Genomic DNA, 20,995 nt, shown 5'->3' on the forward strand with positions numbered 1-20,995 from the left:
AAATGTCATCATGAGAGTGATACAAAGTTAATTTGCCTCATGTACCATGTTAGGCTTACTGTACAGCAATGTTTTTATCACAGGGCAACATCAGACAGACACTAGCCCCCCTCCCAAAGATACACAACCCAGTCCAGAGGGACATAATACATAGTCGCTTTAGTCGCTCAACATCAGTGGTTGAGGATGTGGTATTATTGAGCAGTGAAACACAGGAGTGACTCACAAGCAGGGTTGAGGTAAATATATTTTTGTATTTTTTTTGTCTACCTTTATTTGACTAGGCAAGTAGTTATTAACACATTTTTATTTATATTTAATGCAGTCAATCCAGGAAGTAAACTGGAATTCCAATTCCAATTTTTCTCCCATTAGAAAAATAACCATTAAGGAAAACTGGAATTGGAATTTAAGTGTACTTCCTGAATTAAAGAAATTAATTGAAATGGAATTGACCCCAACCCTACTGAGGAGCAAACAGGAAAATATGAGGTAGACACAGTCAGAAGGATGGAGGCAGGGAATGGACAGGGGACTGGGCGGGGGGTTAATGACTTAAGAAACAAATAAAAACATTAATTGAAATCAAAACTTACTTGATTTGATATATCCGTTATAGTTATTTTTTGCTGAGAAAAATGCAGATACAATGAGAGGTTACAGGGTTGTTGCAATGAGAGCAAATTATATAGGATAATAATACAGGTTATGACTGAAGGCTACAATGTTGGTTAGAAAGCCGCTGTTGGGTGGAATCTCTTTAAGACACTACTGAACTGTGGTGTGCCTTGAAGACCATATAGACAAAGCAATGGAAAAAATAAAAAAATATTAAGAAAAATAAGAAAGTTTCAATGATTTGCGGTGATGCCGTCAGCAAGCTGAAATTATGAATGGTTAACTTAAAATGATAAACCATATTCTTACAGCGCAACGTAGTTGTAGTTACTGCATATACAGTACAGCATACATCGATGACAGAGGCCTATAGCAGAATGGTCTACATTTACAAAGGACAGGTTTTCCCTACTCCCCTTGAAAAATAAATGGGATATCCCCGGTTCCACAGGATTGCCTGGGAACATCTGGATGCATGGAAGTTACTTTCTGTGAGTCAGTGATTCGGCTTTTGGACCCAGAGAAAGTACATGTTCATAAGTACCTTACGCATTGAATCCCCATCCCTGTATAGTACAATATAAAGGTCAGGCTTTGGGCTAAAGGCAGGAGGACTGTGACAGGACATGTTCAACCAGGGAGCATGCTGGTCCTGGCATCTGTCGCCTGCGATCGGCCGGCACAGGTCTAAGAGACTAGCATCTGTCCCCCAACGAGGGGGGGGGGGGGGGGGGGGGGGGGCGAGAGGGAGTGAGAAATGGGGAGAGAAGAGAGGGAGAGGAAGGGAGAGAGAGAGGAGGAGAGAGGGGGCCCTGGGGGAGGAGAGAGCGAGCGAGAGATGGGGAGAGAAGAGAGGGAGAGGAAGGGAGAGAGAGAGGAGGAGAGAGGGGGCCCTGGGGGAGGAGAGAGCGAGCGAGAGATGGGGAGAGAAGAGAGGGAGAGGAAGGGAGAGAGAGAGAGAGGGGGAGCGAGGGTGCTCTGGGTTGCCTAGCGGTTAGGAACTGTCACCCTGAGTTTCATGACAACCGGTAGCACTCCCAAAAAAAAGAAAATGCAAACATAATTTCCATGTCAGCCTGCGTAAGTCCCTGCCCTCAGCGTACCGCACACCGCGTAGACAGTGACTCTGGAGCATTCTCTGCTATCTTATCCATGCAGCCAGACTACGGCTAGTCAGCTGGTCACATCCACAACAGCCATGGAAGACATGATGCAGCTGGAGGGGAGAGGATAGCCCTAGAGATGTAACTATGTGCTGCAGATCTGCTATTGATCAAAAGACGTTTGCTTAAACAAATTTGGACTGACTTAATATATCAAAGTAACATGTAACAACACATTGCATATTCTGCTCTTCTCAGGACTTATTTTCCCCCGACACAAACAACAACATGCACTAGTGTCGGGTGATGATGTCATGCGCCGACACCTCAGAGAGATAAAAATGCCTGAGTTATCAGGAACAAAGCTCCCTTGGTTACATGTCAGTGTCCCTGTCTGTAGGGGCTTGTTTCTTGGCAATCTGGGTTGTGTGTCTTACAGCCCCGGCTCTTAAAGCATCTAAGTGATGAGTGATCCAGGTCACTAGTAAATCTACCACATAGGCCACAGCATTATGAAACTCTTCAACAATGTCCAAATAATAAAGGCAAGGAGAATTGGTTTTGTCCATCCAAAATATCAAAATATTAGCAGAAATATAGAATTTTGTCAATAAACTCATTCATAAGCTTATTCAAATGTAAGAGATCTACTGCAACCAACTAAAAACATTTCATAATTCAATAAAATAATGATACATCATTTCATACCCATCTTGAAAGAATCCATATAAATTATACATTTTTAAAACAACAACAAAGCCGTAAATTATCTGACGCTAAAGTAAAACCAAAATACAAACTATGAAGAAACACCAGCACAACACACGCTAGACTAACATAGCATGCTCTAGAAGACAACTACCATCTTCACTAGTAGCAGGACAAAGACACTACACAATACCTAAAATCATAACACGAATATCCAACAACATCAACAATCACGCCAGTAGCTAACAAAACTGCCATATTTAAACTATCGATTCCTTTTAAACCATACAGAAAACACACGAGCCAGACTTTGTACCACATGAACATACATACAGTGAACATCACGAACATGGATAACACATGCTGTGTCACGGTGACAACTTACAGGCACTTAAAGTGGTTGAGCAATCATTAAGAGAGACAGGAGAGAGAGGGAAGCCACGCTGCTGAAGGGTGTCCTTTGTGTTACTATCATGATGCACATTGGCTGACATGCAAGAGCAGTCACACTCTGAATGGCCGCAATCAAAACAACATGCCAGCATCATTCTCTTGTAGACGGACATCTTGGCTACAGTCATGGGACGGTAGGGTGGTCGGTTGGTTGGATGGCAGGATGAGAGGAGGAGAGGAAAGGCAGCAGGTTAATGGCAACGCAAGGTTATTCTGTACATAGGGAGGAGGATGGGGCTGGGGGATACTTGGGAAGGGAGTAGCTGTGGAGTCAGACTCTAACTACCACGTCACTGACTGGTACTACTATTCTATCATCTAAAACTGACCAATGTAGCTAAATCCTATTGTGGGCTTTAGTTTGAAAACATTCATTGATGCTAACTTGTGTTCTTATGCACATAAAATTAGGATCTTCAGTCAGTCGCTATCTTCTGAGACTAGTGGATATAAATATCAAAGGGTCAATGATGACACTCAAGTTCATGGATGATAGATCTCCTGAGGTGAAATACACTGTACTCAATACTAGCATATAAAAGGTGAGTGGATGGGTTACTGTATTCAGTGTGTAGTGTATCACAGTTATAGTATCACAGTTACACCAAAGGTATATCACGTGATATAGTATGCAGCCTAAAGGTTTAAATAAAACAGTTTGCTGGTTTTGTGATGAACATGAACTGTAAGCATTTGACAACCCAAGCAAAGCAGGACTGTGGAATCTCAATGTTATGCCAAAGGCTATAACGCTACAGTATATCTTTGTCATCTTGACATAGATCCTCAGAAAAGTTCACATGATGTAGCCACTGGATGAGATGTTAGCCACATACAGTACAGTACACACGTAAGAGGATGGGACTGGGTACTGGTTTGGCCTGTATGGGAAAGAATTGGGTTGACTTTGTTGGATTCGTAAAAAGTGAAGGTGTAGTGACTTTTGGGTAGAAAAAAATGGCACCTTCAGATTTCAAATGGTGCTGTAATGTAACAATTACTAGTTTATAGAGTTTGGAGGACATCTGGTGGTTAGTTGCAGTAGAACTGCTTATTTTTCTACAGAAGTCAAATACAGTATCATGTAAATACCACTCTAAAAAAAGGTAATTGAGAGGTTCTTTGTCAGCTGTGATGGTTGTGAAGGACTATCCTGTTCCTTCCCCCCCAACATGAATGCCTTTATGCCATGAAGTACTACACTGTTAAAAAGTTCCTCAAATTTTTACTCATTCCGGGGTTTTTCTTTATTTTTGACGTTTTTCTACATTGTAGAATAATAGTGAAAACATCAAAACTATGAAATAACATATGGAATCATTGAGTAACCAAAACAAAAAATGTTAAACAAATCAAAATATATTATATATTTGAGATTCTTCAAAGTAGCCACCATTTGCCTTGATGACAGCTTTGCACACTCTTGGCATTCTCTCAACCAGCTTCATGAGGTAGTTACCTGGAATGTATTTCAATTAGCAGGTGTGCCTTGTTAAAAGTTCATTTGTGGAATTTCTTTCCTTCTTAATGCGTTTGAGCCAATCAGTTGTGTTGTGACAAGGTAGGGGTGGTATACAGAAGATAGCCCTAATCGGTAAATACCAAGTCCAATCCATCATTACTTTAAGACGTGAAGGTCAGTCAATCCGGGAACATTTCAAGAAATGTGAAAGTTTCTTCAAGTGCAGTCACAAAAAACATCAAGCCCTATGATGAAACTAGCTCTCATGCGGACCGCCACAGGAAAGGAAGACCAAGAGTTACCTCTGCTGCAGAGGATAAGTTCATTAGAGTTAACTGCACTTCAGATTGCAGCCTAAATAAATGCTTCACAGAGTTCAAGTAAATCTCAGTTCAACAGTTCAGAGGAGACTGCGTGAATCAGTCCTTAATAATGGTCGAATTGCTGCAAAGAAAACACTACTAAAGGACACCAATAAGAAGAAGAGACTTGCTGGGACAAAGGAACAATAGCAATGGACATTAGACCGGTGGAAATCTGTCCTTTGGTCTGATGAGTCCAAATTTGAGATCTCTGATTCCAACCGCCATGTCTTTGTGAGACGCAGAGTAGGTGAACGGATGTGTGGTTCCCACCGTGAAGCATTGACGAGGAGGTGTGATTGTGTGGGGAGGCTTTTGTGGTGACACTGTCTGTGATTTATTTAGAATTCTAGGCACACTTAACCAGCATGGCTACCATAGCATTCTGCAGAAATACGTCATCCAATCTGGTTCGCGCGAAGTGAGACTATCATTTGTTTTTCAACAGGACAATGACCCAAAACATACCTCCAGGCTGTGTAAGGGCTATTAGATCAAGAAGAAGAGTGATGGAGTGCTGCATCAGATGACCTGGCCTCCACAATCACCCGACCTCAAGCCAATTGAGATGGTTTGGGATTAGTTGGACCGCAGAGTGAAGGAAAAGCAGCCAACATGTGCTCAGTATATGTGGGAACTCCTTCAAGACTGTTGGAAAAGCATTCCTCATGAAGCTGGTTGAGAGAATGACTGCCTCGCCAGGTTGACTGCCTCGCCTGGTTCACCAACTACTTCTCTGACAGAGTTCAGTGTGTCAAATCAGAGGGCCTGTTGTCTGGACCTCTTGCAGTCTCTATGGGGGTGACACAGGGTTCAATCCTCGGAACGACTCTTTTCTCTGTATACATCAATGATGTCGCTCTTGCTGCTGGTGATTCTCTGATCCACCTCTATGCAGACGACACCATTCCGTATACTTCTGTCCCTTCTTTGGACACTGTGTTATCTAACCTCCAGACGAGCTTCAATGCCATACAACTCTCCTTACGTGGCCTACAACTGCTCTTAAATGCAAGCAAAACTAAATGCCTGCTCTTCAACCGATTGCTGCCCACACATACCCACCCATCCAGCATCACTACTCTGGACGGTTCTGACTTAGTACATGTGGACAACTACAAATACCTAGGTGTCTGGTTAGACTGTAAACTCTCCTTCCAGACTCACATTAAGCATCTCCAATCCAAAATGAAATCTAGAATCGGCTTCCTAATTCGCAACAAAGCATCCTTCACTCATGCTGCCAAACATACCCTAGTAAAACTGACTATCCTGCCGATCCTTGACTTCGGCGATGTCATTTACAAAATAGCCTCCAACACTCTACTCAGAAAATTGGATGCAGTCTATCACAGTGCCATCCGTTTTGTCACCAAAGCCACATATACTACCCACCACGGCGACCTGTATGCTGTCGTTGGCTGGCCCTCGCTTCATATCCGTCGCAAACCCACTGGCTCCAGGTCATCTATAAGTCGTTGCTAGGTAAAGCCCCGCCTTATCTCAGCTAACTGGTCACCATAGCAGCACCCACCCACAGCACGTGCTCCAGCAGGTATATTTCACTGGGCACCCCCACCCCCACTGGGCACCCCCAAAGCCAATTCCTCCTTTGGCCTTCCAGTTCTTTTCTGCCAATGACTGGAACGTACTGCAAAAATCACTGAAGCTGGAGACTCATATCTCCCTCACTAGCTTTAAGCACCAGCTGTCAGAGCAGCTCACAGATCACTGCACCTGTACATAGCCAATCTGTAAATAGCCCATCCAACTACCTCATCACCATATTGTTATTTATTTTGTTCCTTTGCACCCCAGTACAGCTACTTGCACACTCATTTTCTGCATATCTATCACCCCAATGTTTAATTTGCCATACTGTAATAATTTCGCCACTATGGCCTATTTATTGCCTCACCCCCCTTATCCTACCTCATTTGTACACACTGTATATAGACTTTCTCTATTGTATTATTGACTGTATGTTTGTTTATTCCATGTGTAACTCTGTGTTGTTGTTTGTGTCGCACTGCTCTGCTTTATCTTGGCCAGGTTGCAGTTGTAAATGAGAACTTGTTCTCAACTAGCTTACCTGGTTAAATAAAGGTGAAATAAAAAATAATAATAATAAAAATGTCAAAAAATGCCAAGAGTGTGCAAAGCTGTTATCAAGGTATGGGTGGCTACTTTGAAGAATCTAATATATTAAATATATTTTGATTTGTTTAACACTTTTTTGGTTACTACATGATTCCATATGTGCTATTTCATAATGTTTATGTCTTCACTATTATTCTGCAATTTAGAAAATAGCACAAATAAAGAAAAACCCTTGAATGAGTAGGTGTGTCCAAACTTTTGACTGGTACTGTAACTGTCAACCAGCTGTCAGTAACTTACTGTACTTTACCTGGACTTTTCTGATTACAAGATAGCGTAATATTAGTTGACATCTGCTCAGCATTCTTTGTGGTGAACACACTTGGGACCTCACCTGGCCGCAAACAGACCTTCCTGCCACACTATCAGGTCAGTGAGAGTGACAGAGGTCAGCCACAGTAAGTTCCTGTGAATTTTTACAATAACTACTTGAAGCAGGCTGACAGTAAAATATTGAAAAATAAACATGAACTACAGTACCTGGTGACCAACTGCCATTAAGTTACTGGAAAATGCACAGTAACCTTAACCCTTATGGGAAAAACACATGAATTTAACATGTGAACACGTGATCCTTTGTGATCACTTGTGATTTAATGTGAAGTTAATGTGATAACATAATAGCATGTGACAACATGTGATAACATAAAACTACACATGACAACATGTGAGAACATGATCTCATATGAAATTAATGTGAAATAAATGTGACAACATGGGGATGCAAAATTTCAACATGTGAGAACATGAAACTACAAGTGACAACGCGAGCACATGTGAGAACACGATTTCATATGAAATAAATATGACAACATGAGGATGCAACATTTCAATATGTGCAAACATTAGAACTACACGTGACAACATTTGAGCATGTGAAAACATTAGAACTACACGTGACAACATTTGAGCATGTGAAAACATTAGAACTACACGTGACAACATTTGAGCATGTGAAAACATGATCATGTGAATTTGTTTTTACATCATGGGGATGCAACATTTCAACATGTGATACCATTAATTACATGTGACAACATTTGAGCACATGTGAAAGCCTATATGTCAAATGCCATTTAGAATACTTTAAAAGGCATTATTGACATTCATTCAATTTAAACAGTCATGGTTCCCTGCAGCTTTTGTCTAGTTCCCAGTTTGTTTCAGGGATGACCCCAAGGATGTTTTTAGGACGTTCTCAGAATGTTGTGTTATGGTTTCCTATAGGTTTTTGTCTAAAATACAGTAAATCTAAAACTAGTTACTCTATTTTACAGCTAAATTAAGGTGGTATGTTAAAGGACTGTATACTGCAGAGATTGGCTATATATTTATTGCCAATAATACATTTCTGCATGTTGCCTAAAGTTGCAGTACACATAAAGTAAACATGCACAACAACTTAAGTGTTATTTCTATAAAATGACAGTATTTGCTATATTCTGATTTCAATTACTGTAAAATCTTGTATAATTTTGTACTGTGAACACATTTGGGAAAAGCTGCCCAGAATCAAGTAAATAATTGTACAATTATCAACACCAGCGTAACATCAACATAAAACTATACAGGGCTTAAGGACACTACAGTATACATTTGGGGATTTTAACTTGCAACCTCTTGGTAGGGAGTGCATCGATGTTTCTGCAGTGTCAGCAGGGTCATACTAATTACTTGGAACATATTTTTATTACATTTTTTATCTAACTAGGCAAGTCAGTTAAGAACAAATTCTTATTTACGATGACGACCTACATATACTAACACACTCAAAAAACAAGGGTATGGTTAAGGTACAGTGTTGTTCCTTGGCGTACAAAAGGGTCAAAGGTACACATATAAACTCACATGGTACAGTTTATATTTTGAATATAAGGTACAATCATTATTACACTTTAAAATATAGGTGGGGCAGAGATGTACAGTATTTCTGTTACATGTATTTGAAGTATGTATTTCAATTACTTCTGAGTATTTTGTATTACACTGGGCTGAACTATACTCCAATGTATTTTGTAACAACATACTTTTGAGTGCTGTAATTTGTATTTTGAAAATATAAAATACTTTTCTATACCATTTATTTTTTTATAGTGGTTCACCATTTTGTGGCCACCTTTCACCCTGCATTGGTATCAGAATTCTGATGGCACTATGGTGGGATAAGACCTTCTGCTACATGTACTAAATATAAATGTGTATGTAAACATGTACAATTGCAAAGCATGCTGAGTATTATTCTAATGAGCCCTGCTACAAAAGAACGTTCGGTCGAGAAGGGATACAGCTTTTGTCAAAATTGACTTTTCGGAGCAGGTTTTGGAAAGTTTACGCATCAGGTTAATTTAATTAACGTAGCAGGTTAGGATAATTAGGTTAAACTGTATCCCATCTAGACATTACCCCAAAATAAGGCCAATAATAATAATAATAATACCCAGTGTGCTTTGCAGTTCATTTTGGTTCATTTTCACATACATTTACATTTTGTCATTTAGCAGACACTCTCTGACTTACAGTCAGTCATTTAACTAAGGTAGATAAACAACAACATATCATATCAATTAAATTTTCTGTAACCGGTACTCAGAATGCTGTTGCTGTACACCCCATCTACTTGTAAATGTATTTTTGTATTCTAAAATACAAACTTCATGTATTTCAATAAAATACATTTCAAAATAAAAATAAAAGTATTTTGTAGAATATTTTTGATACATTGATCTTTATGGAAGTTTGTAATTGTATTTTGTAATTTTTTACACATCACTGTGTGGTGGAAAAGTACTGGTTGGGGCTCAATAGCATATTTGGGGGAGTGGTCAAATGCTGGCCATTAGCCAATTGCTGTTTCCCGATGACTTTAAAGCACCTGAATGCATCCAACTGGTATTTCTGACTTCACAATTGGTAAATTCCCACCTCCCACATGGTTACTAATGCAGTACCATATTGAATATATTGGTTAGAAAAATGTACCATTGTACTAGATTCTCTGCACATGTACCCTTTTTGTACACCAGGGAACAACATTGTACTGTAACCATACATACTTTCATATTTGAAGTGTGTGGAGATATGTTCATGTTAACAAATAACCATCTGGTGTGCCTCCAGAGACATTAATGCACTCCCGACAAAAAGGTTGCAAGTTCAAGTGCCAAGAGCATTTATGCACACAGGGCTAGATTCTATAAGATCTGCACTAATGGACACCTGCATAGTGGTTGTTTTGGCAGTGTCGGAGGTGGAACTGCATTAGAGCTGTCAAATCCCCAAGCAGTTCCCTGCCTTATACCTAAAGAGGACATTGCAATTGGCTGCACAGAGCAGTTTGGAACACCGGACTGTGCTATGTAATCTACAGCTCAATTAGGCTGATAGATTTTTTATTTTTTATTTTAGTTTCATTATTTCTATATAGCCTACACTTTCTCATTATGAAATTCTAACGTGATTAGGATGGTTGTGGCTTTGTGACAATGACCACATGAGCAGCCGCTCACGGATTTGACAGGTCTAATGAGTTACAACTCCAACACCTCCATATTTATTTTACCTTTATTTAACTAGGCAAGTCAATTAAAAACATTAAGAACAAATTCTTACTTACAATGACGGCCTACCAAACCTGGATGCCAATTGTGCGCCGCCCTATGGGACTCCCAATCACGGCCGGTTGTGATACAGCCTGGATCACCAATATGCTTGATCTGATTGAATCTAGGCCTTAATGTCAAGTGTCCCTAAGCACTGCTACTTTTTCGTTGGTGTTCGTTGGTCAGATAATCGCACGATTATGGTTGCGTCCAAAGTGTGCTAACGAATGTTGAGGTCAATTCAAAAATGATCATTTTTGTGTTTTCAGAACTCTTTAAATTACATTTTCATGTGAAAACGTGAAAAACTGTGTTTTTGGAACACGTCACGTGACATTTAACATGTGAAAATATGTTTTTGGGAACAATTCACTTGTGACATTCCACATGTGAATATGTGAAAACATGTTTTTGTGACATTTCACCTGAAATGTTTTGTTTTTGGAACACTTCACATTAGTTATCACATGCAATTTCATGTGTTATTGCTGTTCAGCTAAAGTATGACCCTAACTGATCGTTGAACAGACAAACTCTGGATTTTAAGTACACTGAGCTTTCTGCTGCACCACAAAGTCTGTAGCATTGCCATACATATTCATTACCTATAATACATCTCTGCACTCATCATTGATTTAATTTACTTACAGTATTTCAGCAATTTGAGGGTTTTCTGTATAGCTGTCTAATGTTGGTGGGGCATATTATTCTGTTTTAATGTCACACCTGAATCACTATGATAAATATAATAGTTTTTCTTCGATTGTATATTTAACAAAGCTGAGATTTAGGCCTAATAACAATGGGTTAACTGCCTTTTTCAGGGGCAGGACGACAGATTTTTACCTTGTCAGCTCGGGGATTCGATCTTGCAACCTTTCGGTTACTAGTCCAACGCTCTAACCACTAGGCTACCTGCCGCAATGAACAGCATTCTCACATAGGTGTTTGTTTTGTCCAGGTGAGAAAGGGCACTGTGGAGTACGATTGAGATTACGTCAGCAAATTGGAGTGGGTCTAGGGTTTCCAGGAAGATGCTGTTGATGTGAGCCATGACCAGCCTTTCAAAGCACTTCATGGCAACCGATGTGAATGGCATGGGGCCGTAATCATTTAGGCAGGTTACCTTCGTTTCCTTGGGCACAGGGACTATAGTGTTCTGCTTGAAACATGTAGGTATTACAGACTCGTTCAGGGAGAGGTTGAAAATGTCAGTGAAGACACTTGATAGTTGGTCTGCGCATGCATTGAGTACAAGTCCTGGTAATCCGTCTGGCCCAGAGGCTTTGTGAATGTTGACCTGTTTAAAGGTTTTGTTCACATCGGCTACCGAGAGCGTTATCACACAGTCGTCCAGAACAGCTGGTGCTTTCAGTGTTGCTTGCCTCAAACCGAGCATAAAAGGCATTTAGGTCGTCTGGTAGGCTCGCGTCACTGGGCAGCTCGCATATGGGTTTCCCTTTGTGATCCGTAATAGTTGTCAAGCCCTGCCACATTCGACGAGCGTCAGAGCAGGTGTAGTAGCATTCAATCTTAATCCTGTATTGACGCTTTGCTTGTTTGGTGGTTCGTCTGAGGGCATAGCGGGATTCCTTATAAGCGTCTGGATTAGTCTCCCACTCCTTGAAAGCGGCAGCTCCAGCCTTTAGCTCAATGCGGATGTTGCCTGTAATCCATGGCTTCTGGTTCGGATATGTACGTAAAGTCACTGTGGGAACAACGTCGTCAATGCACTTATTGATGAAGCCGATGACTGAGGTGGTGTACTCCTCAATGCCATTGGATGAATCCCGGAACATATTCCAGTCTGTGCTAGCAAAACAGTCCTGTAGTGTAGCGTCCGCGTCATCTGACCACTTCCGTATTGAGCGAGTCACTGGTACTTCCCGCTTTAGATGTTGCTTGTAAGCAGGAATCAGGAGGATGGAATTATGGTAAGATTTGCCAAATGGAGGGCGGGGGAGAGCTTTGTATGTGTCTCTGTGTGTGGAGTAAAGGTGGTCTATGATTTTTTTCCCCTCTGGTTGCACATGTGACATGCTGGTAAAAATTTGGCCAACTGATTTAAGTTTGCCTGCATTAAAGTCCCCGGCCACTAGTAGCGCTGCTTCTGGGTGAGCATTTTCTTCTTTGCTTATGGCCTTATAGAGTTGGTTGAGAGCGGTCTTAGTGCCAGCTTTGTTCTGTGGTGGTAAATAGATGGCTACGAATAATATATTAGAGAACTCTATTGGTAGATAGTGTGGTCTACAGCTTATCATAAGGTACTTCTTTAAGACTTCTTTAATATTAGACATCGCGCACCAGCTGTTATTGACAAATAGACACACACCCCCACCCCTCGTCTTACCAGAGGTAGCGTCTCTGTTCTGCCGGTGCATGGAAAATCCCGCTAGCTCCATATTATCCGTATCGTCTTCCAGCCACATCTCGTAAAACATAAGATGTTACAGTTTTTGATGTCCCGTTGGTAGGATAATCTTAATCGTAGGTCATCAATTTTATTTTCCAATGATTGCACATTAGCAAGAAGAACGGATAACAGTGGGAGTTTATTCACTCAGCTACGGACTCTCAGAAGGAGGCGAGGATCTGGGCCTGTTCCAGTGAAAGCAAGATATCCTTCTCGTCGGACTCGTTAAAGGAAAAAGTTTCTTCCAGTCTGCGGTGAGTAATCGCTGTTCTCATGCCCAGAAGTTATTTTCGGTCATAAGAGACGGTAGCAGCAACATTATGTCCACAATAAGTTAAAAAAAATAAGTTACACAAATCGCAAAAAAACTAACAAAACAGCACAATTGGTTGGGAGAATGTAAAACGTCAGCCATGTTCTTCAGCGCCATCTTTGGTTCACTCCAAAGTAATCAGAATGAAGCAGCAAACTGTCCCTTACAGCAATAATACCTTAATCAAGCTCTAAAAATACAGTAATAAAACTTTTTGAATATTTACCGAATTTTCACTGCAACCAGTAGCCAGAAAATGTTGAACAGTGTAATGAAGAACCCTCTGGTTGTTACAGTGTAATGAAGAACCCTCTGGTTCTGTCAACGTAATTAAGAACTATACACATGGTTATACCAAGAGTTATTTGAAGAACTGATGTAAAAAGGCCAAAAAAGGGTTCTTTACAGGGACAAAATATATATAATTGGTACTAACTAGCACCCTTTTTTTCTCTCGTGTACCACAGGAAAAATAATTGTTATGTAATTGGACCCGTTTAAGGCTACATTGTATATTTGGCTTCATCAAATACTTAAGGTTGACGGGTATTTACCCTAATGTATATATCGACATATCGACCAATCATCACGTTTTTTGTGTTCTCCTTGACCTGAGCGTGTAGCGTGCAAATGAGATGTGAGTGAATGTGAAGGATGCAGGCAGAAGTGTCCACCATCGCCACATGCAACATGTGCAGTACACTCAACAATAACAAAAAGATCGAACTCAAGGGTAGCAGGCTGTACTACGGAGGGTAGGGGTAGGGCACCTATATTACTCACAATAAAGCACTATACGTGAACAGTTAAAACATTGTTTCATGTTCCAAGGCAGCAGAAAGAGAATACATCAAACATTAGCGTCAGTATATATGGTCATCAAAGTTATATGAGACAAGCCTCTTTAGACTAGGCACAATATAGAAGAAGCCTGTTTGAAATCTTGAAAGGAGAAAATAAAAACAGATTTAAGACAGATCACACTGTTTTTGTTGTTGCCATGACTGGTCCCAGATCTGTTCGCACTGTTTTGCCAACTTCTATAGTCATTGCAATGCCAAACATGACAGATCTGGGACCAGGCTATATGTTTCTATATCCTCATTCTCTTTATTGAGTGCTACATTAAATATGAATAAATATGCGACCCAAATGGCCACCTATCCCTTATTGTGTCCACTACTTATGACCAGGGCCCTGTGAGATCTGGTCAAAAGTAGTGCACTATATAGGGAATAAGATGTAATTTGGGAGTCAACCTAAGAACATAGATGGTGATTTATTTTCTGTACACAGTTATTTCTGCACTCGATGGTTGTTTAAAGTAATCATATAGTCTTTCCTGAGGCAGAGGTTACAGGGTTTTATCCTGTGGATTATTAATAAAGGACATAACTGGTTTAGACAAATGGCTATGTAGATCGTGTAAAGACAATGGCTATGTTCCAAATGGCATCCTATTCCCAATATAAGGCATTACTTTTGACCATAGTTCTATGGGCCCTGGTCAAAAGTAGTGCACTATAAAGGGAACAGGGTGTCACATGTGACACAGACAATGTAGTGGCGCTGTTTATGCTAATGTTGGGCTCTGCTCAAACCTCTAAACAAATACCCGTCAACGGGCATCTGAAGAGGTGTTTATTCAACAACTTTGGTAGTTATTCTACATTAATAATATCTAAAAAATTATAGAAATGTGTATAGTAGAACATACAGTACAGTATAATACATGTACAGTATACACATTGTTCAAATATATTTTATTTAAAAAACATACTAACACCTCAATCACACCGACAGCGTCATTGCATTTTGGTACACGAGAAGTACATTCATTTCCAACGCAACGATGCATTTGCCTTGCAGCATTGCATCGCAGAGGCAGTTGCAGTGCGTTCTGTATGGAGCATACGTTGGATTTATCGAACGTATGCGTCAAACTGTATGCGTAGACGGCTTAACAGAAACGGTATCAGAGATTGAATGTTGAACTTTTGTTGCACACATATCCAGGTGATGCCGCGTACCATTTTGCACAATAACAAAGTAGGTGTGATCGAGGCGTAAGGCACAGTTTTATACAGTATCGACATACGCATATTAAAATATGTATGTGCATTAAAGACAAAGCTCAATAAATATTGTTATTAATTAAAGAACAGTAAATAAATACTTACATCGTTTGCATCCACATTTCTTTATCCTTTTGGGATCTGTGATGTCATCGTGACAAGCTTTGCAGTAAAAAAGTGCCCTAAGAAAACAGCACAAACATATTTCAGTATTAAATCATCAGTAAGACTAGTTTGATGTCAAACTGTATTTGGGGGCTTTCTGTCTCTTCTAACAGAGGCAATTAGGTAAATTTTCCTACATTTGCAGTACATTTTATCCTGATGCCTAGTCACCTTATCCCTGTACATATTTACCTCTATCACTCCACTATCCCTGCACATTGGAAATATGGTACTGGAACTGACCCTGTATATAGTATACTTACTTACTTCATTGTGTTCTTCTTATTTCTTATTTTTATATCTCATGTGTTTTTGTTCTACCTTGTTATTTTTAGTATTACACTGTTATTGATTACTGCATTGCTGGGTTTAGAGCTTGCAAGAAAGGCATTTCACTGTACTTGTGCATGTGACATTAAAACTTGAAACTCAAAACATTTACATACCTCTTTACTTCTTTGGCATCGCTGGCGATAAAGAACCCCAGGGTTCCTTCCTGCATCTTCACATGGTTCCCAGGGTTGATGAGGGTGCTGTTGTCAATACAAACAAATATACATGGTCGTCAATGAGGAGAATCTTTCTGTTACATTTAACATCCTAATGCACTAATCACAAGGAATGGTACACATGGTACGCCTTTCGGACAAACACGGTTTGGTGAGGTACTGTAGTTCCTGGGAATCAAGCTAAAAACTGGTATTATAAAATGGCTGCCATCACCCAATGATAATTAAACAGTGACAAGTAATGATTAGAGAACCTCCACCTATAGAGAATGGAAGGGACAATATGAGCATCCTCAGAGCTAAACCAGTGGCCAAAACGGGTTGTAATGACACCATTTCAACCAGCTTTGTCAGCTGGGAAGATGCTTGTATACTAACTAGCCAGATCACCCCAGAACTGTTTGTGTACAAACAGCACAAACAGATTTGGGGCGATCAGGCTATTTGTATAAACCTGATGGTGCAGTAAACAAGCACTGGCTCTTTAAGAGGAACATACACGCCACATCAATCCTCAGTAATTAGGTTAAGATGGTAGATGGCAATGTTTTCAGTCTTTAATGATTTTAGATGGAAAGTAGTCATTGATGTTTTTTTTCCATTGAGACTGTGACAGTAATTAGGCCAAACACACCAGCCATGCTGTAATAAAAGAAGAGTTAATTGCATAATTGCACACCTGCATACACATCAAACAGTAATCTGAAATTGGATGGTGGAAACATCAAACTATAAATATGAATACAAATCTTAATAACAAATGTGACATGGATGACTGTGGGTGTGTTTGAAAGTATTGAAGGTAAAAATAAAGAATATGGATGTCGGGGGCATACCACTTTCTTTGTCAAACTTTGTCAACTATCTGTAAACCATAAAGTGTGTCAAAAATGCCAATTAGTGATGAGTACTGTGTATTAAGTTGAAGTTGAAATCCATTACAATAGATCACAGTCTGGACAGCTGTATTGTCATGGCAGTCTGGATATTGAGGTTTGCATGTAAAGATCTGGCAAATGGACAACCTGTATTGTGCTGCATACGACTTGGTTCAACATGATTTTTACAATACAATTTCTGACAAACATCACATTGTACAATTGGCAATGTACAACACACAAGTAGGAGTGAACTTTACCTGCTTTCCCTTATATCAGACTTGTACTCGATAGCAATCAGTAGCAGCTTCAGCTTCACATAGCAGAGCCTAGAGAGGAGCATTCAAAATCAGAAATATTTATACACAATCAAAAGGATGAGTAGCAGAGAGAAAGACAGACAGACGTAGAGAAAGAAAAGGAGAGAGAGGGATAGAGATAGAGAAAAAAGAAAAAGATAGAGGGGGAGAGAAAATATACTTGATATAGTAGGGTACTTCAGAAAAGAGGGTCATACTTACTCACAAATGGTCGGGAAGGATAAGCCCACAAAGGCACTAGACAGGTACTCAGTGTACATTTCATTGGCTACTCCTTCCAGGTAATACTTCTGCCACGTGTCCTCTTCAATCTGAAACAATAACAGATAAAACATGGCTTGCAAAGGTACAGTATGTTATCATAAACATATTTCACTCGCACAAAAGTTAACAAAGTGACCATAAAGCAAATAAAACTTTAAGAGTATTTAAATCTATGGTGTAAACTTAAATATAAGACAAGTATTTTGAAATTGCAAATACAGTCAGACAAAGTGTGAACATTACTGTACCAAAGGCTGTGGAAAAGTAGAATAGTTAGTTCAATATCTCTGGCTCTTCCTGGTCCTTCAAGACGGATTTAAACGGACGACCTAACGATTACAGTCTCTTTGGCTCTCCCTAACGAGTACCTTGATAAAGGATCTCATGGAGAAGAGGTTGGCCAGCATGGTGGACAGGCCCTGAGCCAGACAGCTCTGTGCTATGAAGCCCAGCTTCAGCTCAGCAAGGCAAATGGCATCGTCACCCTCCTTCCAGTTCCAACTGGGAATGTTCAAAAGGTGGGCCTGGGGACACACGGGAAAGATGGAGCGAGATTGGGGTTATAAAATTCTCCTACATTTCCTGAATTTTGCAACCCTTCTATACAAGGGAGGTGCAGGAAGAGCATCAGTAGAGAAGTCGTGTTGGCCTGCCTCCGCTGGAGTTCAATGACACAGTGTAATAAGTAGCACTCTGAAGGGTTTGTACTGTACACACCTTGTTGTGGTACTGCAACATCTGGGTAATGATTCTGATCTTTGGGTGGTAGTTCTTGATGGATATCACCCTGGAATATTGTTACAAGAAACAACATAAGACCCATCTAACAAATCTAGGACACAGTAGTAGTAACACAGGTTTCTTGCTTAGGGAACTTGAGGTTAGACATTGGTATGTATTATCAATGCACTTCTCCAGAATACATTTTCACGTGCGCTCAAGCATACTGTACTTGCGTAATTTATCAAGGTGATAGAAAATTGAATAACTTTTGTATATCAGAATACATTTCCATATTTCCAATATACAGTCATACAACACAGCTTGGTTAAGTTGGCTCTGTACCTCATGATGTTGGAGGCATCCTCAGCATCAGGATCTGCACAGTATTTATTAGCTAGGATCAAACAGGCGTCTGCTGACTCTATCTGAGGGCGGGAGATGACAGAAACATAAGACCTGACTCTATACAGACAGAGGCTGTGTCCCAAAAGGCACCTATTCCCTACATAGTGCACTACATTTGACACTGGTCAAAAGGCGTTCACTACTGTACGTAGGGGAATAGGGTGGCATTTGGGAGGCAGATAGACTCAGGACATTAGACCGATGCCAACCACCCAGGTGCTCCATCTGTAGAGACACCAGAAATCATAACTGCATTCACTCAGAGCTATGAACAGCACTGTACGTCACAGTGCATTCATTTCTAACTTCAGACAAAGTCTTTTGCTCTCTTATTTACCCTTTATAGCTATCAATAGCCGTGTCCGAATACCCATACTAAATAGTTGGCATTTTGGGTTTACGAAAATATAAAATGTTATACTATGTGAAATTCCCAAAATATTGTATGCTTTAAATGCCAGGATGTCATACTCATGTTGGCTTTTCATCTAGTAAAATTCACTGCACACTATTGAGGAAGAGATTAGTCTTTCGAGATCCACGTGTGTTTGACAACAGCTGATAATCAGATATGGTTTCACGCTGTACCCAAAATGAGCGAATGGCGGTAATCAACACAATTGTGCATTACATTATGCATTCTCAGTATGGATGAGCCTACTATGTTGATATTTGTTGCTTACTGCATTAGATTTTACTAAAAACAGACCTTCTAATGTAGTAAGATTTGTACATATTATGCAGTTTTAGAATGCAGCACAGATTTCAGGCACAGCCAATGTTAGCACAGCTGAAAACTGTTGTCCTGATTAAAGAAGCAATAAAACTGTTCTTCTTTAGACTAGTTGAGTATCTGGAGCATCAGCATTTCTGGATTCGATTACAGGCTCAAAATGGCCCGAAACAAAGAACTTTCTTCTGAAACTCGTCAGTCTATTCTTGTTCTGAGAAATGAAGGCTATTCCATGTGAGAAATTGCCAAGAAACTGAAGATCTTGTACAATGCTGTGTACTACTCCCTTCACAGAACAGTGCAAACTGGCTCTAACCAGAATAGAAAGAGGAGTGGGAGGCCCCGGTGCACAACTGAGCAAGAGGACAAGTACATTGGAGTGTCTAGTTTGAGAAACAGATGCCTCACAAGTCCTCAAATGGCAGCTTCATTAAATAGTACCCGCAAAACACCAGTCTCAACGTCAACAGCCGATAGGGAGGAGGTCAGAGACCTGTCCAGGTGGTGACAAAATAACAACCTAAGTAAGCAAGACTGAGGAGATGATTGTGGACTACAGGAAAAGGAGGACAGAGCATGCCCCCATTCTCATCGACGGGGCTGTAGTGGAGAAGGTTGAGAGCTTCAAGTTCCTTGGTGTCCACATCACCAATAAACTAGAATGGTCCAAACACACCAAGACGGGCGTGAAGAGGGTACGACAAAGCCTATTCCCCATCAGGAAATTAAAAAGATTTGGCATGGTTCCTGAGATCCTCAAATGGTTCTACAGATGCAACATTGAGAGCATCCTGACTGGTTGCATCACTGCCTGCTACGGCAATTGCTCGGCCTCCGACCGCAAGGCACTAGAGAGGGTAGTGCGTACGGCCAAGTACATCACTGGGGCTAAGCTGCCTGTCATCCAGGACCTCTACACCAGGTGGTGTCAGAGGAAGGCCCTAAAAATTGTCAAAGACCCCAGCCACCCCAGTCATAGACTGTTTTCTCTACTACCGCATGGCAAGCGGTACCGGAGTGCCAACTCTAGGACAAAAAGGCTTCTCAAAAGTTTTTACCCCCAAGCCATAAGACTCCTGAACAGGTAATCAAATGGCTACCCGGACTATTTGCATTGTGTGCCCCACCCCAACCCATCTTTTACGCTGCTACTACTCACTGTTTCTCATATATGCATAGTCACTTTAACTATACATTTATGTACATACTACCTCAATTGGCCTGACCAACCAGTGCTCCCCCGCACATTGGCTAACTGGGCTATCTGCATTGTGTCCCGCCACCCACCAACCCCTCATTTACGCTACTTACTACTCTGTTTTTCATATATGCAGTCACTTTAACCATATTTACATGTACATACTACCTCAAACAGCCTGACTAACCGGTGCCTGTATATATCCTCGCTACTGTTATTTTTCTCTGTCTTTTTACTGTTGTTTTTATTTCTTTACTTACCTATTGTTCACCTAATACCTTTTTTTTTGCACTGTTGGTTAGAGCCTGTAAGTAAGCATTTCACTGTAAGGTCTACTACACCTGTTTTATTCGGCGCACGTGACAAATATACTTTGACTTGAACAGTGAATAGGTGACTCCGGGATGCTGGCCTTCTAGGCAGAGTTGCCAAGAAAAAGACATATCTCAGACTGGCCAATACAAATAAAAGATTAAGATGGGCAAAACAACACAGACACTGAACAGAGGAACTGTGCCTAGAAGACCATTTGAG

The 20,995-nt window shown here is 40.5% G+C and overlaps 1 protein-coding gene across 12 annotated transcripts in view; it reads right to left on the reverse strand.

Annotated features, from left to right (window-relative positions):
- Positions 1–20,995, reverse strand: part of LOC129861258 (calcium-activated potassium channel subunit alpha-1-like) — a 343,498-nt gene that overhangs the window by 151,542 nt on the left and 170,961 nt on the right. For 9 of the 12 annotated variants that reach the window (XM_055932559.1, XM_055932515.1, XM_055932534.1 and 6 more), the window contains exons 12-20: positions 18,468–18,550; positions 18,120–18,189; positions 17,771–17,926; positions 17,340–17,449; positions 17,079–17,147; positions 15,878–15,964; positions 15,372–15,448; positions 2,815–3,000; positions 597–629 (exon numbers count right to left, since the gene is read on the reverse strand). In XM_055932559.1, coding sequence (XP_055788534.1) covers positions 597–629; positions 2,815–3,000; positions 15,372–15,448; positions 15,878–15,964; positions 17,079–17,147; positions 17,340–17,449; positions 17,771–17,926; positions 18,120–18,189; positions 18,468–18,550 — 871 coding nt within the window. The remainder of the gene's footprint in view (positions 1–596; positions 630–2,814; positions 3,001–15,371; positions 15,449–15,877; positions 15,965–17,078; positions 17,148–17,339; positions 17,450–17,770; positions 17,927–18,119; positions 18,190–18,467; positions 18,551–20,995) is intronic. The other 3 variants (XM_055932524.1, XM_055932552.1, XM_055932603.1) reach the window with 1 other exon arrangement.

Source organism: Salvelinus fontinalis, chromosome 1 (assembly GCF_029448725.1).
Source record: "Salvelinus fontinalis isolate EN_2023a chromosome 1, ASM2944872v1, whole genome shotgun sequence".
Taxonomy (NCBI): Eukaryota; Metazoa; Chordata; class Actinopteri; order Salmoniformes; family Salmonidae; genus Salvelinus; species Salvelinus fontinalis.